Source organism: Phalacrocorax carbo, chromosome 3 (genome assembly GCF_963921805.1).
Source record: "Phalacrocorax carbo chromosome 3, bPhaCar2.1, whole genome shotgun sequence".
In the NCBI taxonomy this organism is placed as follows: domain Eukaryota; kingdom Metazoa; phylum Chordata; class Aves; order Suliformes; family Phalacrocoracidae; genus Phalacrocorax; species Phalacrocorax carbo.
Window position 1 is genome coordinate 51,011,568 of NC_087515.1, and position 18,722 is coordinate 51,030,289.

The 18,722-nt window shown below is 38.5% G+C and overlaps 1 protein-coding gene across 3 annotated transcripts in view; it reads right to left on the reverse strand.

The window, feature by feature from the left end:
• Positions 1-621: 621 nt before the first annotated feature.
• Positions 622-18,722, reverse strand: part of ACYP2 (acylphosphatase 2) — a 45,441-nt gene continuing 27,340 nt past the window's right edge. For all 3 annotated transcript variants that reach the window (XM_064446909.1, XM_064446907.1, XM_064446906.1), the window contains one exon: positions 622-1,585. In XM_064446909.1, the coding sequence (XP_064302979.1) occupies positions 1,471-1,585 (115 nt within the window). In that variant the 3' untranslated portion in view covers positions 622-1,470. The remainder of the gene's footprint in view (positions 1,586-18,722) is intronic.

Below are 18,722 nucleotides of genomic sequence, written 5' to 3' on the forward strand. Positions count from 1 at the left end.
GCTTGTGTATAATCACAGAAGTCAAGTCTGCTTGTAACTATAACAATTTATAAATAACTTCTGCAAATTCTAGAAGATTTTACTTCTTAATACAATACAATAAAGGCCCAGTGAAAATCAATTTAGTAGTCAGTAGAAATACCTTTCTATGCACAGAATAGAGTGTGCAATGCTTAAGTTATGAAATGTCCTTTCCAGCAATTAAAAAAACCCCAGACCACAAATTTGAGGATGTTGCCTAAATTGACACTATCTACCCTTTGATGAGGTACAGAGCAGCCAGTGGAAGTAGCAGGGCTCTGCCTGTACTCAGTGCCAACCCAAGGCCACATGACCACGTCGCTGCAGCGTTATTGCACTTTATGTACTGTACACTTCTCACAGGGACTTACAGCTCAAGCCTCCATCACGGCATGATTGCACCCACCCTGATTAGCCTAGCATACTGCCAGATCATGCAGGTGCCTGCTTGGATATATCAGAGATCTAACCAAAGTCTTCCACAATGCACTAGTCCTGACACAGAAGTACTGAGAAGCGAGGATATAGGTCTGTTCCATCCCTGACAGGCTCATTGGTACCTCCGAAAAGAGCACTATATATGAGAATTAGATACAATGCTGCGAAGGCTTAACCAATATTTATTGCAAGCACATAACTCAGGTTTCTAAGGGCCTTGCATGTACTTGGTATGATCTATATGGCTGCATGAAGTTCAATCAGGTTCCAACATACATTCTTAACTAAGGAGCATATGCACATCAGTAAGGAAAACAACTGAAATCTTCAGTTAGTAAGAATATCAAAAAAGCAAAAAGAGCAAAACTTCCTTTACAGTCAGTACAGATGTAAGCTGTGGGTAGACAAGGGAAAACAGGTGAGAGGCCAAGCATTTCATCGTCTTGTTCCAAGGCTTATCTGCATTGTTATACAGAATTTTAAACCAGAGCTGGTTAGATAATCTTAGGTTGAGGTAACATATGTTTATTTTAAATTACACTCTCACTTAATCAATTATCACAAATAACATGATCTATAATACAGAGCTGTTAGAAGAGATCTCTCAGTGTTCCAGTTCTGTAGGTAAGTGTTTTTGGTGTGATTACAAACAGTAGAACATCAGTTTATTGTTTTGTATCTAAAATACGAATCACAGCATAAAGATTAGATTCTATATGGTTACATATAACAAATCTCATTGTGCACAAATAATCACTGACGCTTGCAACCATTTATCTGGCTTTCAAGATGCAACAAATTATATATTGGCATTTTAGATATTAGATATTGACATTCATGGTATAAAATGTCTAATACAGCAAGTAAGAATTCCTACTTCGTGTGAACAGGGACCATTTATATTCATCTCTAGGACAGAAAGCATCCAAATGCTCTTATGACGTTTTATGGAGGCATGGAAAATATCATGCAGCAGATACGTCGTTTTGTGCTTAGCAATGTTTTCTTCTATTAGTATCTAGTGCTAAATCCTGAGAAGTCAAGCTTGGAAATCTCCTTTTCATTGGAAAAACTTGTTCGATCTATGCGAGAACTTGGGCTTCCAACTTTACTCAGCCACGATTTCCTGCAAGAAAAATGAGAGGGTTAGCATATAAAGAACTGCATGTGTGGGGTTTATCCTCCTGTCATGCCTTCCCCTTTTAAAAGGCATAAGTAGCAGTCTTTCAATGGGGAAACAATGCCAAATGTGTTTAGTTCTTTTCTGTTTTCCCTGCTCCTCTCCTTTAAAAGGAAAACAAACCGTTCAAAAGGTATCAGTATTTCAAAAAGTATTACTCAATATTACATAAAAATACATCTGACAAAAGGCTAAAGCAGATTTACTGTAACTATCCCTTTTAAGGGCATTAAAATAGGTATATATTACTTCTGCAGATTCAATACTATACTTTTAGCAAATACCTAAAAACCATTCATAATTGAAAAATATTGTGAAAAAAAGAACTGTAACTCCCAGTTTACCCATTTTTGGCAACTAAAAGAAACAGAAATTGAAATGAAAATTATTAAGTTGAAAACCAGCAAAAAGACATAAAGCAAACAGGAGTTAAAGTGATGTCACAAAGCAATACTAAATTATAATAGTAAATACTGAATTTTATACATTCTTCATCCATGAGTGGCAATTTTGCAGGTATTTGCATTATGATCCAACCTCTAGTTCTGCTGGTGTTGGCTGCCTCCCAGAGCACACTAGAAAACAGTATTGGACACAAACCACCATAAGGTAATCAAGGCTGGGAGCTGACGGTGCGGTGGCTGCTCCCACACACCCTCCCCCCCCCCACTATATTCCTTATCCCGCAGTAACTTGCTAATTCACAGTAGTGAAACTATCATGCACTAAAAGGAGGTGCACAAACACTTGAAGTGTGACAGATGACTCTATTTACAGAGAAGTGTATTTACAAGAAATACTTTCTCAGTATTTTCTGTTGCACTAAAGTCTCAGAAATACGAAAGAGAAAGTATTTTAGTGTAGCCTATTTAAGGAGAAATATTTCCACACAATTACTTTTTATAACTTTATTGATGCATAAACTGGTATAGACACAGAACTGCAATTAGTATTAAAAAAATCGTTATTCATTTAAATTCCAATTTGAAGACCATAGAAGTTATGTCTTAACAGTTATGTTAATTAATCCATTTTAAAAAACCACACTGAGCATTATAAAATGCAACGTTCTTGCAGTGAGACCTAATTTTGATGTCTTTGTAATAAAAACTGTGCAGAGAGATTGCTTATCTTCAGCCAGTAAACAAAACACACCTGAGGTACAGAAATGTATCCTGTTAAGAGTCCTTATGTGACAAGAAGGGTTTCATTTTTTAGACGATTTCTGACACAACACCACCACAAAACATCTCAAACGCCTTAGCTGGTTATCAGAGATATTGTTTTCTCCAAACTGCATTAGTCCTTCAAAAGATCGGTCTCATCACTAGCACGGACAGTTCCAAACACATGTCTGGGACCTATGCAACTAACCTCATTTTGAAACTCTGCACAGCCTCTTGGTTATGAAAAGACAGACATTCTTAACACTTTATTAAGAAAGCAGGTATGTCCTCCTACTCATGTATTTTGAAATATGACCCTAGGAGTATGCTGGGTGGATTACAGACCTGCCATGCCAAAGAGCTCCATGAGCTCTTTCCTATTTGACTGCCCCAACAGAGGCTCTATATGGAAAAGCTTCCTAGAAAACACAAACCAGACAGAGATATCTCATGTTCAAAGTGTGACAAGCCTTAATTTAGCATAAAGCGATTAAAATTAATACTTCCGTTAGATGTTAAACATCTTCACACCTCTTGCTTTTTGCTTCATGTTGTGAACAACCTCCCTTCTTGTCCATTTTAGATGACGAAGTCTTTCCAGTAAGGAGTATAACACAGAAATAGGAGTATATGGGTGAAACAGGAGAATCCACCCTACACTGAAGCCCTAAAGACAGATCAGATATTTCAACAGAAGGAAATAAGCCTACTAATAGACGAGTCAATTTTGTGCCATATTATGAAAAACTTGAAAAAGCCCCTTGTTTATTTAACAGAAGTGTCCAATATTGTTGGATGTCCTTAAGTAAAAAAGAACATGTATTGGCAATACTAAATTACTTAGAGTTCTGTACTATTTTAGAAGACTACTGTGGTATCTGCGAGTGAAAAGACTTTTTTTCCTTTTTTTCTTCTCATTTTAAATGTGAGCTTGCCCTAAACAAAACCAAAAAGAAATATATTCCATGCCCAGCCTTCAACAACCGTACATAAGACTGAAATTCACCCATGGCTGCTTCCAATTCCGAAGTTCCACTGAATGAAGAAAGTAACTCTGCAAACTTTATTCATTGCCAGCTCCACATACTCTCACATGAATAAGGATAAAGTACAAATTATGAAAATCCAATTAAAACAATCCAACTCCATGGAAATTCTTTATAGGATGCATGTATTTAAATCCATATTTAATGCAGGAGTTCGGAAAGGAAGTGTTACAGAATTGCTCCCTACCTGGGATTTGCATGACTATAGGGGCTCAGTCCTGCATCGAGATGCTAATACTTTGCAAAAGGACTTTCTTCATTGATCTTCCCTCTCGACAGACCATTCACTCAACACTATGTAGCAGCACATTTTTTACAAGCTAAGAAAGCAGAAAATTAGTATTTGCTGAAACTAGTACAGTTACAATTGTTTCCTCATTTATCCACAGAGCAGAAAATGTCATCTCCAATATCTCTGGTAAGGATAGTATTTTTTAAATGGTTTTAACTTTCATTACTGTCCAGATCAATAGACCTGAGTTAATAAAAGGTTCGCTTCCTTCACTCAGCCGTCTTAATTTTCTTTCCATGTGCCATGAATTTCACATCACCCAACACATGCAAGAGATTAGCTACAGTTACTAGCATTTGGAGTTTTAGCTCACCATTTATAGCATCCACTTCAAAAATTCACTGCTGCTACCCACTTCTCAGGAGTGAGAAAGACAGCCTTCACCTCGCTTGTCAGATGGGGTAGGTCTGCATCAAATAAGGACATTCCTGTAAACTAGTCTGTGACAGGACAGTAGGTAGATTACTCTTTAATTTTAAAGGATATATTTCTAAAGCTACGTTGCTTCAGTGATTCTGGAAGAAGAGCTAAACTCTAAGTAGCCATTTCCTACCATGTTTTATTTCTCAAGTACTGCACATCCATGCAACTGCCCTTGGCCATGCTCCAATCTCACCATTCAAAACCAAGCCGTCAGTCTGAGGGCTAGATCAGCCCAGATACACTTTAATCATAGTTTTACGAGTTATACAACCTCCCTGGCCCAGGGGAAAAGCCAGACAGGCCAGCACCCCAGGGGTCTCCCCTCAGGGTGCACAGTGCTCCTGCACCCCTCTCCCGCCACCCACAATGGGACCAAGAGCACCCAGCTGATCGGTTCATTGGGATGGGTGGCACCCGATGATGGGCTGTTGCCAGCATGGGCCATCTGCCTCTTCTGGAAGCTTCTCAGCAGCCTGACAGCCACTAACCACCCCTCACACCAATGTCCCCTGCACCACATCTGGGCAGGGCTGCTCACAGAAACACCTCAAATCAAACCTGAGCAGCATTCCTGAGCACAGCTTGCACCCTAGGTGTTGTTGCTGAAGCCACTCGGAGCACACTGATTTTCCCATCCTTCTGGATTTTACTTCCTCAGCCCAGTCAGGACAGCTTGCCTGAAACAGCTTCCCAGACAAACTTAAACACGCACTTTCTCTATCCCCGTATCCCTGGTGGCTTGCTCCTGGGATCCGTCATCCTTTTCCTTTTATCATTTCATCAACTAAAACCTTGCTAAGTGACTCTGGCTTGTTACCTAGGCAACTGGGCTCTTTCCATTCAATATATTACTGGAAAATGATGTCTAAAGAGCTGGGTTTGCACCGTCCTGGTTTAGGTTTTTGCAGAACCAGCCTGGCTGTGTACAGTGTTCCAAGCAGGCATCTTTCTTGCAAGCAGAGGCACAAGGGCCAACCTGTTAACTCATCAGAACAAAGCCTGGCCAGGTCAAATCTGGAGAATTCTCTGGAAGTGTTACTTAAGGAGCCTTGCTGCTGAACTACAAGATAATACTAGCACAGCCCTAAAAATCACCACACTTTGAATACTACAGGCAGTAGAATAACTTCATCATTTCCCTGAATAATGATTTTTTTAAAATTGAAATCCACGCTATAAAAAAGATTTCTCTAAGATAAATGGCCTCGTTTGCCCTATTCTCTGACCAAAGTAATTTCCTACTTTGATAGGGGAAAAGTAACTCTGATGCAGGAAGAAACAGGCCCTCCTGCACCTTTACGCAGCAGGCACGCCAAACAAGGCTGTAAATGAAAGATGCCTTTTTCCTGTGCTAGGCTCTGTGACAAGCCATCAATACACATAGGATGCTTCTGCAGTAGTTTGTTTATTGTATGCAAAAAGCCAAACTATTGTATCCTGAGATTGGAGCAATTTACATGCTATAGTGTTGTAAATGGACTGAAAATGACCTACGGCATTAATACTTGGTGAGCTAGGCCAAGTTTAGGAATATGCTTGTTTCTCTTCACCTTAACCACACTATCACTTTCAGTGGGACAAGAGAAATGTGTGCTTTTATGTAGAGGGAGAAAAAAAAATAAAGCCACTGTGCTTGTTTACATTTTATTTCCCTTTGTTTGGGATAAAATATTGGCAAGAATGTTGCCTTTTGAAGATTGTATTTACATCTGTGACAGTGCATGGTCTAGGATTGCAAATATTTATAAAATACCTTCAAAATATTGTTGTACTCTGAAACAGTACTGTCAAGCTTTCATAAATCCTGATATTTAAATGTTTGCAGAAGAAATGTGGAATTCTTCCTCATTGCTGTCTGGCTTATGAGCTTTTGGGAAGAAATTCAGCTGTGGTTTTCAACCACTCTACAGTCATAAGGGCTAGGAACATTCTACTTAAAATCTCTGTTTTTATAAACCTGAAATTCACATCTAGGTAAAGCCTCTAGTGGCCTGTATAGTAAAGACATCTCACAGTCTAATCTAGAGCCATTCCTCTGTCCTTACACCTCTGCTCCTGCCGCAGGAGCCTAATAGTGAAATAGGAATCTGGAACTAAGATTTATAGAGTTCAGTGCTGCTGTGAAAAAAACAGGCAGGAAGGATAAAAACCCTGGCAACAAAAGCATTTGAAAATAGTTTTGTTTGACATTATTTGAATCATAGTGTGGCCTGAAAAAAACCAACACATTTAACATTTTAACTTTAGCAAAAATAATCAACGCCTTAGTAAGGTGGAGAAAACAGGTCCCGAGGGAAATACATGAGGGATCCTGGGGAGAATCCTGGGAAGAATTACTAATATTTTGTTGCAGGATAAGGTCAAGAGTACTCAAGAAATATGTACAGCCAAATTTCTCCCACTAACCTTTATCCTCTGCTCTTAGTAGGTTTTTCAGTTCTCAAAACCAGGGTCTAGCTTGGGGTAAAAACCTGAAGCCACCTAACCCAAAAGGCAGCTGCCTCTAGAGCTCTGCGCAAGGGGCCTCTGCACGCCACAGAAACTGCTGCACCTTGTATGTGCATCACACTGTGGATGTTTTATTGGCAAGAATTTAATGCAAATATGATCATGACTAGCTTGCATTAGCACAGATTTTACTCCATGTACCTCAAATTTACTTTGTTGTTCATATCTGATTTATGTTAAAATGCCTTCATCTCATATTGAAGAGGAGCAATTATCGCACAATGAATGAAACCAAGTCTAAAGGTGTTTTTTCTTGTCTGCAATGCAAAGATTTGTTGTGGATTTTCCTGTTAATAATTTTGGTAAACTTCAAGTAGAATTTAATGATTCAACTTAAACATGCAATCAGACAAAGTATATTTTTATTTAAAGAGTTACCAGAATACCTCTTTAACCCATGTTAGGCAAGACACATTTGGCTTCTTTCATAGCTCTTATCAGAAAAAGCTAAGCAATGTTGTTGAAATTTGTTCCAACAGAGAGGAATAAAGACATAAATGAAAAGACAAACCAAAATTCAGCCATTTCAGTAACTCAAACCATCTTTTATGCCCACAGTGACCTACAGAGAGTACAAGACAAAAGAGAGTTTCCTCTTAAGCTCATGTCTTATCTTCCCAAAGCAGCGAACGTTCCAGAGAGCCAGAAGCAGCAAAAAGGCCTATTGTGTTTTCCCCTTGTAACATGTCTGCCTCTGCAGGGTACAATTTGGCTCGCAAGGCAGATCAGGAATTTTGGCCAACCCCACTCCCACTGCACAGGATGGAATTGCAAGTTATTTCTCATTCCAAATCTATGAAATCAAAGGCCTCAGGAAGCTTAAAAGGAGGAGGAACTGTTGCTGTTAGTGTACCAGTTCCAGCTCCTGCAAAAGAAAAATTAGTTCTAGTAGTTAGAAACTGATTAGCACCCATCACCCACATAAACTGTACTTTAAATAAACAGCTGTATAACAGAGGATAAAGTACTATTGCCTGTGACCACCAATTTTACACCTGTGTTATTTAAACCCTTACCTTGGCCATTCCAAAGCAACCCTATTGCAAGTCCAGAATGAATCATCACACTGACCAATTCTGGTTTCCTTAAACTCCAGTTCATTATACAGCCCAGTAAAAACAAAGACAGCCACTATAGTCAAGTGAGCCTGGTTACAGCCATTCAATTGGATAATTCGTATCAGACCAACATGCATCCACAACCCAGGAAAGCATTCAAATAAGACAGAAAAACTGCAGTTGACAAATACAATCAAGAATTTGAAAGACTACACTTCTCCAGTAATGAGGTTCAGCAAAGGATGCAGACATAAAAGCAGTATGAGGACCAACCCCACATTACCATGCTCACTGTATCCTCTGTAATTCTCAGAAGACAGATTTGTAAAAAAAAAATACAAATTAATTTATTATGCAGGAACTAAAACTAATGCCAGACCAAAACACAGTGAATTCCTTCAAGCACCATGGGGATTCTTGCTATTTTCCTCAAAAGTCTCCCTTACTTTACAAGTACTTCAGATAGCTAAGACCGAAATCCAAAAAGACTCACTGAGAAGCTGCGAACTGGCCCCTTCCAAATTAAAAAAAAATTGAGATCTTTGAAGGGAAGCATCACAATTTTTAAAGCATTATGTTATAAAGCACTGAGCAAGCCTGAGTGAGAATATTTAATGTTTCTGGTGTTGCAGTGACTGCACACAAGTTCACCTTTCCCTAGAATACCTGTGTTTGAATACTTCAGGAGCTAACAGATTTGCTCACTTCAGAACATGCAAGACCAACCATTTCTACCAAAGTACCTTAAATAAGCACCCACACATGGGCACAGACTAGGCAGTTGGTGGTCCAGCTGTTCCTCATGATGAGGCACATATACCATTGCTTTCGTATGTACAAAATGTTTGCCAGCCCATTTTTACAGTAAACTCAGAACCCACCCCTCAGATTGTCACAAAAATATCAGCCAAAACAATTTCCAGCTGAAATACTTATTTTGAATATTTTGATATTTCACATATATTTTCTTCTATTAAGCCAACTGACTAATGTATGTTGGGACCTACAAGTTACCTTTAAAGAAAAGATAACTGCAACACATAGGGTGCCTAGCCCCTATAGAAGTGGATGTTTTAACAGAAAAATGTGTAACTACTGAGAATTTTACTTCTCTATTTATCTACAGTTTGCAAAAGTGTTTTGAAATGTTCTTATTAAGCAGTCACAGCTAGCTCACCTCCATTTTTTCCACCGACTTTACACTACATGAGCTAATTTGGTAATTTCATTTGCACACTGTCAAAGGAAGCAGTTACACCTGCCTTTTTAGCCTGCGATCTCAAGGAGCTTTTTAAAAAAGTAATATAAAATAGTAGACATTTTAGTCTATTAATTAAAACAGGAAAAATGTTTCAATAATGTTACATTAGAGAACACAGCTGTTCAGAAAAACACCAAGGAGATTATACTAGTTAATAGCCTGCTTAAATTTTACACGCTGAGAACATTTGGGCTTTGTCAACACTTACTTCTGTAATGCTCTTTTTTTGTTTTTTGCATCACAAATATAGCTACAATAAGGAGGAAGCAAAAGATTAACGTAAGGATATGTTACAGTTATTATGTTCTTTATTCAACAAGAGTTATTTGTTGTTTCCAGAACATGCTCTTGAGGTGAACCCAGCACGGTACATTTACAAGGAAGGTACCATTGTACACAAGAGGTGTACATAATATTCCCTGGAAATAAAAACCCATTTGTGATTGATTAGATTTGGTACCAAGAATAGGATTTGTTGATATGTATTTTCCTGCTTCCAGAAATAACAGAAATAAATCTTTTATTTAAAAACAGCCATATACTTCCCAAAGACTAGCCCGTCTCCTCTGCGTTGAGGTAGATCTCCAGACAAACAGTCTAAGGCTGCAGAGGAGACAACAAGGAGATGTGCCAAGCCTCTGGCATGCATTTCCTTATGGCAGGACAGACAGACTTTATGGAAGTGACTACACCTTTCCACATCGTCACATCCCAAAGAACTGTATTTAATTTACAGTAATAAGATTGTTTTCATTCTTTAACATATTATTCTTTATGATGTTTTTCTTATTACTTCACATACATCAAAACACATTCTTGAAAGACTGTTTCTCTCTACTGGCTTTTAAAGTTCCATAAATTTATCATTTTACTTGTGGGCACTTTGGGTTTAAGTCTGTAAGATGACAGACTATCTTCACAGGTAGGTATGAAATACATAACCTAAAGAAGCTTTTCGAGTCACAGTCCCAAACTACTCCAATAGGAGGCAACTTGGATATACCAGCTGAGATCTCGAGTAAGAGATAACAGAAGTCAGTCTCAGCTGTAAGCTACCTGATTTCCTACATATATCTACATTATTCAAATCTGCTTTGTAACATCTCTAACTGTTAGGCTTTACAATTTCTATTAACACCATGAGACAGTCAATAGAAGAAAAAAAAAAAAGACCTGTTCATGTGGGCAGCAACAGCGCTGTTAGCACACCTATGGCAAAGCCCATTCCTGTGGTCTATAAACTGTCATTATGAATATACTCACTTAGCAGAAATAAACACACTTAAAGCTCCCAGCTATTTAAGGAAGCTATCAAAGCATGAACACGTTTTGGTTCAATGGTTCCCCCTGTAAAAACAAAATTATTTGAAACACAGCTTTTAATATTTATTGAAATAAGATCTGATACATATTCTTTGCTATTCATGCAGTCCCTGTGCTGTACTACATATTTTTATTATACCTGGTTTTTTAAGACTTTTTCTCTAAAAAATATTTTCCTGTTTATTTGCTACAGTGATAAAATGAATAGAGAGATTTCTTTTCTAAAAAAATTTCTTGTTTCTGACAAAAATAAACCCAGACTGGAACCCTAAACTATCACCTTCTCAAGGCAGCTATCCTACATGCTACTTCAGTTACCAATTACAGAAAGCAAACCAGCAGATTTAATGATTTTTTAAATATTATTATTATGAGGATAACGAGCTTCATCTTTCCTCCTAAACGTTCCATTAGTTTTGGACATCTTCCTGCTGACTCATTAGAATCTGCCCTTTAGCAGCACTTTTTTGGTGTTGAGAGCTTCAGACTTCAAGAACTAGAATAAAAGCAGAACTCTGAAAACAGCATCTTATTTATACTAAAGTCAACAGTAACACTTCTAATGAGGACAGTGAGATAGACTTGACCTCTGATTTTACAAAATTTAAACAAATATCTATGACTACTTACAAGATATATACATCTAAAAAAGCGCAAACCAAGGAAACCATCTTTGGAAGACAATTGCTCCATACTATTGTCAAGTATTCTCAAATAGATATTGTTAATTCCTATTAGTCCCTTATGCTTCATGTGATATAAGCTGCCAGAGCAGAAACATGCACCAGGAGGCAAGCTGGAAAAAAAAAGATGTTTAAGTTAACATGCTAACATACCCAGGAAATGCTTCTCCAACTCATGAGGAGTGCAGTGAGCTGGGAAATGTTCACTGCAAAGAACTTCCATTTCAGAAAGCACACTGATCCTTTTTTAGAATAACTGCATATTCCTTCAACATGGGTATCAAGTAGCTAAATCTGAGTTTCTCTAATATTTTCTAGTCCAAATAACTTGTTTGGCTTCCCTTCAACTGTTTAAAGACACATTTTCAGAAGAACTATGGGCAATGAACTAAGAATGCATGCTTTAATAATAAAACACTAAGACTTTTTTTTTAAAGAAGCAGTGTTAGGTACAAATCAGCTCTCTGCTTTTTATGTATATAATTAAGCATATCAAGTATTAGTTTTTCAAGAGCATTGCCCAAGCAATTCACCTTGCCACCTAACAACTGTCTCTCACAAAGGTAGTTTATAACAGCAGAGTAAGAGTAATATGTTGTAATTTCTTAATACACAACAGGTTTTGATATTTTGTAAAATGCTTGGTAAGAAGAGGATTACTGGCAAAGTACAGATATGTTCTTGAACTCGTAAATCTTCCCATTTTTTTCCTCTTTCCCTCAAGCTTCAGGGGCTGTCAAAAACTATTAAACATCTCATTTGTTTTCTGTAATTTATGCCATTCTCTTTCTCTCCCTTCCCCCTTTTTTGAAATTTCCTTCTGCCCAGACAGTTAAAGCAGGCAGATCTGTTTCTGATCACTTTCACACTATAGACTGCTGCAGGGGCTCAGAGGTGAATTGAGAACTAAAAAAAAAATAAATCCTAGAAAGCCAGTAATTTCAGCAGCAGCTAATTTTACTGACATTTATTATGTACAACTACCTCATTAATATTATGCTTGACAAAACCTAGGTTTTGTGGCTAATTGCCAGTGCCTCATTAACACACAGAAGGATGAGCAGTGAATGCTAGCAGGCTAGTCATGACTCACCATTTTGAAACCAGTTTTGTTTTCCATTGCAAAGCTTACATGCACCCAGCAGAAAGGGCTTTCCAACAGAATCCACAGAACTGGGATAATTCACCGGTATAGTCACAGATGCTCAGCTGCATTATTCCTTTCCTGACTCAGGATGTTTCCTGTGATGGTGATCACCTGTGTGCAGGTTTTGGCCCTTTCCTTGTTAACTAAAACATTCCTGACTTTCAGCAGTGCTTACATGCACACTAAGAAAGGATTCAGGATCTCAGTCTGAAGTTACTACTTTCTTAACAAGGTGACAAAAACAACTTAAGTATTTAAAATAGCTCATTTCAAGTAACTCATTTCAAAATAAACTTTGAGTTACTTGGTGCTTCCAGTGACAAAGATTTTTCAAAGGCAGAGAGTTGAAATGCTGGCACTAAAGATTGGCAGGTTTCCTAGAATAAAACCTCTCAAAAGGTGCCACTCACACTCTTTCAACTTGCTCACGAAGGCCTGTTTGGCCATTTATAGGTGCATAGAGAATAACAGATTAAAAGATGCTTTCCTTTTTAGCAACACCAAGACCTTAGAAGCAAAACAACAAAACTAATAATTTAGGAGGAAGAGTCAGACAAGCTTACAAATATTAGCAGTATGGGGGGGGGGGGGACACCTGTTCTAAAAAAATAATTTTGCAGAATTCATGTCAGAACAGTTCACATCATCATGCACTTCGGAAAAACAAGAGTATGTTCCAGCATCCTTGCTGTCCAGAAAAAATAGTCCAAACACTTTATATAAATCGTATCAGTTAAATGCAAGCTTTACATTGCAACAGCTGCAATGAAATTCAGGATATAGTGTACATCAGATGGAAAGGGTGTTAGACCACAGATTTGGCTTCAGGTAAAGACACTAAAAGTCTTCAGGAAATAGAATGCCTATTCTGAGATAAGCGAGGCCTGATTTTTAAAAATACTTATGATTAGATGACAAATTTCACCTAACAGATGTAACTGAGATGAAGGAGGAGGTCAGTGCACATCCCTTCTGCAAGTCACATTCCAAAGTCTCAGATGGGGTACCAGTAAAAGGAGAAAGACAGATCACATATGCAAAGACTAGTCTAAATTACTTGACTGGCACCATGGTGGAAATCTACAGCAAAAGTAGAGAAATCCCCACTTTTCAGAGCAGGGTTCAATGGTCCTAGCTGATCACCTTCTTTTCTACATGTCTTATTAACTGTTATGACTGCTAAAAGCAGAAGGTATGACCGGAAGCTACAAATCCTTTTACTGTACAAAACCTGCTATCTCCTCTGAAAAACAAGCTTTCCCTGGAAACTGAAAAATACAGTGGTTCTGTAAAAAAATGTGATTTGTAATGGTGTAACTGTCCCTGGCTGGACAGGCACAATTCAGTAGAATGAACTGCAGTTGAGTAAGTCTTAGATAAACAGTTAATTCTACCATTTCTCCCAACCCTACAGGCTGCATCCCCACCGTGCCAATACCCACCCCGCCTTCCCTCAGCACATAACTTGGGAATAACTTCACCTCTGTGAAAGTCCTCTGCTACTCCACCTATACTAGATAAGATAATGCACTCTTATTTGTCTTCTTATTACTTGCCACTCCTTTCAGGAGCAATGCTGCTTTCAGTGAAGACAGCTGTGCCAGAGCACTCTCTGTAGGAAGAGCCCAATTGTGTGAAATTCTCACCCTGCAGAAATCAGTGGAAGTCTTTCCAATGGCACAGAATCAGGATTTCATCCTTTATAGCCCCAACAAGCAGAAGTGACTGGCATTTCATCCAACATATCATAGCAATACAAGAAGTGCAAAATAATAGTTTCATTTCTGACATCATACTCATTATCCTGTATTCAGAGGAATCAGTAGCTTAGTATTCCCTGAAAATTTAAGAGAACACACACATGCAAAGGTGTCTGAAGAAACACAACTGATAGCATTGGGTCAACAGATGGAAAGATACATCCTGCATGGGACAACACCTGCATTATACATAGTGTAGACAAGAATATATAAAGAGCTAGATCCTTACTGTGACACTTCCAGGTAGAACATATTCTCAAATATATCTAGGTTTCCAGTTCAGAAGACCTGCATTTTTAAAGATCAGGGTCAGACAAAACATACCTTGAACTCTTGAATACCAATGCTATCTTTATCACCAGAGCACATTTCCTGTCGGGAACACATACCAAACCACATGCTAAGTTATCTAGGAACACCACACTCCTCCACGAGACTGGAAACCCTGGTACTCGGAAGTCAATAGATGTCAAAAACCAGTCACCAAGGACTTCTGCTAGCAATTCATTAGACAGTGAATACTTGTAATGCTGATGCTAAGAATTAAATACCTCTAGTGCCATTAAAAATCCAGTACACAGTTGTTGAATCAGTTTTCATTGCAATGCAGGGAATTTAGCCCCAGACTTTGATTAAAACTAAAGTGAAACATATGTTGAACTCTCCTGCAGGTCTATGAAATTCTCCATGTATGTTGTGTAGCATCAATAAAGCAACAATACTGTATTGCAAGCTAAAAGTTCCCACATTTAACTTGGTTCTCCTTTTCCTTCATTACATGACAAAAACACAGCATTTCAAGTGTAAGAACTGTAAGAGTTATTATGAAGGTGCCTGCAAGTAAAAAATGTATCTCAACTTTAATAAGAGAAAAACCTTTTCCTCTTATAATAAAGCAGCAAAAGGATTTTTATGTAATTAAAGCAGTACATACATTTTGGCTTTAAACTTAATACAGGATGTTACAGTCTTGCCTGCTTTTTTTTTGTTGTTGTTTAAACAATGGAAACAAGATTTCATAACTCAAGTATTGACAGATCTTTGACTACTGTGGTAACAAAGCGTTGTGTTCTTTCATTCCCCTTTGCTTTAGTGATACAAACAACCTTTAGTCCTTGTCATGGCTTAACCCCAGCTGGCAACCAAGCCCCACAGAGTCACTCGCTCACTCCCCCAGGTGGGATGGGGGAGGCAGTTGGAAGGGTAAAAGAGAAACAACCTATGGGTTTGAGATAAAGACAGTTTAATAGGCAAAGCACAAGCAAAGCAAAACCAGGAATTCCTTCACTCCTTCCCATGGGCAGGCAGGTGTGCAGCCATCCCCAGGAAAGCCAGGGCTCTGTCACACCTAACAGTGACTTGGGAAGACAAATGCCATCACTCTGAACATATCCCCTTCCTGCTTCTTCCCCCAGCTCTAGCTGCTGAGCATGACGCCATGTGGTGTGGGACATCCCTGGGGTCAGTTGGGGTCAGCTGTCCCAGCCGTCTCCCCTCCCAGTTCCTTGTGCCCCCCAGCCCCTCTCTGGTGGGCTGGGGTGAGGAGCAGAAAGGGCCTTGACTCTGGGTAAACATGGCTCAGCAGGAATGAAAACGTCCCTGGGTTAATCAACACTGTTTCCAGCACAAATCCAAACTGCAGCCCCATACTAGCTACTGTGAAGAAAATTACCTCTACCCCAGCCCAAACCAGCACATTCCTTTATGCAATTTTGCTTATTTATCCATATATTCTGATACAGTATGTAGAAAAACATTACCACCTTTTCTTAACTTTTTATCCCCAAAACCCTGCATTTCAGCTTTAAAATAATTACTTCCACCCCATTTTTGTTTTATTTGCTGGACATTTTTCATGACTTAACCTTCTAAGTTGGGAAGACAAAGCCCCAAAATTCATAAACAGCAAAGGGTCCATTTCTTATTTCAGCTGTAACAGTGCTTCATCCTCCAGGTATGTTAAGAATCAGTTCAGTGAAGGCCTATGAGAGCTAACCACCCACTTAAATAGTTTCCTAATCAGGATATTAATCTATAAAAACTTTTAACCCAAGAGCCTGATCAAATATACCCAAATATACCCATACAACTGGTCAGCATATCAGTGTAACTCACTCAAGGATTAAGTATATCATTTTATGAAACCTGGATTTAGCTTCTTTGACAAAGAAATCCAGTATGAACTTGAAGAGGCAACACCCTTTATAATTCAGACAAAAAGCAGTGTGATTACAGTTGAGATTCAGAATATTTAATTAAATATTAATATCTACTGCTTTGACTTGCTTTTACAGCAGCGGTAAAACAATAAAAAAAACAACAAAGCCAAAACCCTTGCCCAACTAATCACGTTGTAATTGATGGTTGAGAAAAAACCTTCAGAGTCCGCTCCACACATTCAGGGTTGAGTGACAGTGCTGGGCCTACCTACTTCTCCTTCACTGTGTCCAGAGACAGAGAATGATCACTCCAAAGTGCTAGAGCAGATTCTCTCCAAAAACCACAGCACTCATGGATCCAAAAGGTCAGATGGCATCCCAGAATTGCATAAAAGGGATGAGAGTTTCTTACCTTTCACAAAATGCAGAACATATTTTTCCTAATAAAATCAGAGTCATACATTTTTCCCAAATATACAGTTGATACCCCACTGATATGACCAGCAAATACCAACTAGGAAACCGACAAACCCCTGAAGCAACAGGGCACTTGGAAGATAATAAAAATTTCTTTATACCTAAACATGTACATAACCTCTACTTAGAAGATGCAGAAAAGATGCAATGAAAAAAAATCTAACAGGGAGAACCCTAAGAAGAACAAGTTACCGGAACAGAAAACTATGCATAAACAGATCAGGCCTGGATCTCTACATATAGTTTTAATACAATTTACTGTGAGCACATGGGATGAAAATGGTTAAATGGCCACAGTTTTAACATAAACCAGCCACACAATTCTCATAGAAACCTGGCTAGACACCAGACCCAAACACAGACACAGATGCTAAGGGGCATGCAAAAAGCACTTAATTCAGAATAACGGGTAGCTTTCCAATTCATCTATATGTAGAAAAATCTTCTTGTCCCTCCAGTTTTACCTCCATCTCTGTTACTGTTACTCCCACAAATCAAGGCTACCTTGCCACATACACGCTCTATTGCACAATTTGGGCACTGTGAACACAGGTCAAATTTACATTGCTTGCTATTAGCAAGCTCTGACAGTCAAAAATCACAGGTCCTGGCTAGTGCATCAAGGATGCAGCTGGCACAATGCTTCTTCCTTAAGAACTATTAGTACTTAAGACAAAAGAGAACTACTCATCAGCAAAAAGGACAGAGGGAAAACAAGAAGTTGTTTCAAGCAGAGTTAAATGCGGTAAAGATAGAGCAAGAAGCAAGTATGAACAGTAATAGTGTGCCTAAATACGCACAGTTAAAGACAGAACAACTTACTACAGCAGCACTCTGCCACACGTCAGCATTCACATCCTCTGGTTTTCACCATTATGCTCAAAACCACCACAGTCTGCATGAACATTGGCAGAAAAGTCTGTGGTTAAGGAAGACACTACCTTAAACCTCCCGATGAGGTTACTTTGTTGCTGGGTAGCTTGTAGATGGCAGGAATAAAACATGCACAGTGAAGTCTCACACCAAGGGTAAAACCAAAGACAGAACAGCTCTGTTGTATGATGGAAGATCAAGTGACAGGTGAAGATGAGCAAGCCTTCATTTTGATCCATACACTTAAATGTGGAAGCAAGAGAAACAAAGAACTATGTACGCTTTCAAATGAGGATGTACAGGAAAAGAATCACTCATGTGCATCTACAGAAATCACTTTGTAGGTTACTACAGAGTAAAATGCTCTTAAACTGGGGATTTTTGTATCACACCTGATAAGGCACACCTAAATCTCTATGATGTTACTATGTAACATTCAAATTGCACCCTTTCCTGACACGTTTTTAAAATAAATTCAGTTTTAAAGAAAAGTCCAAGTCCCAAGCAATTACTTATTATTTACTGTTCTTCAGGGCACCTCAGTGAATTCTGGAAGAAACTATGTTTGCTAAGGAATGCAAAACACTTCCTTTATGGCAAAATTCTTTCAGATAATGAAACTGCATGATGGACGCTGGCTGGAAGATACAAATCATTCCAGCTGATCAAAAGAATTTTTTTTAAAGCAAATAATTTTTCATTAATTATTACTTTATGTACATTCACCACTTAATAGGTATTTGAGACAAATTTACATTAAAATAATACACATTCAATAGCTATTTTTAACACCAGTATCCAAAGCATATGGCCCGAGTGACTCTACACTCACCCCATGGGTTAGAAAGAGCTCTCAGCACAGCAGCAGTTAGCAAAGTTTAATGGGGTTCATATCAGTCGGCAACAA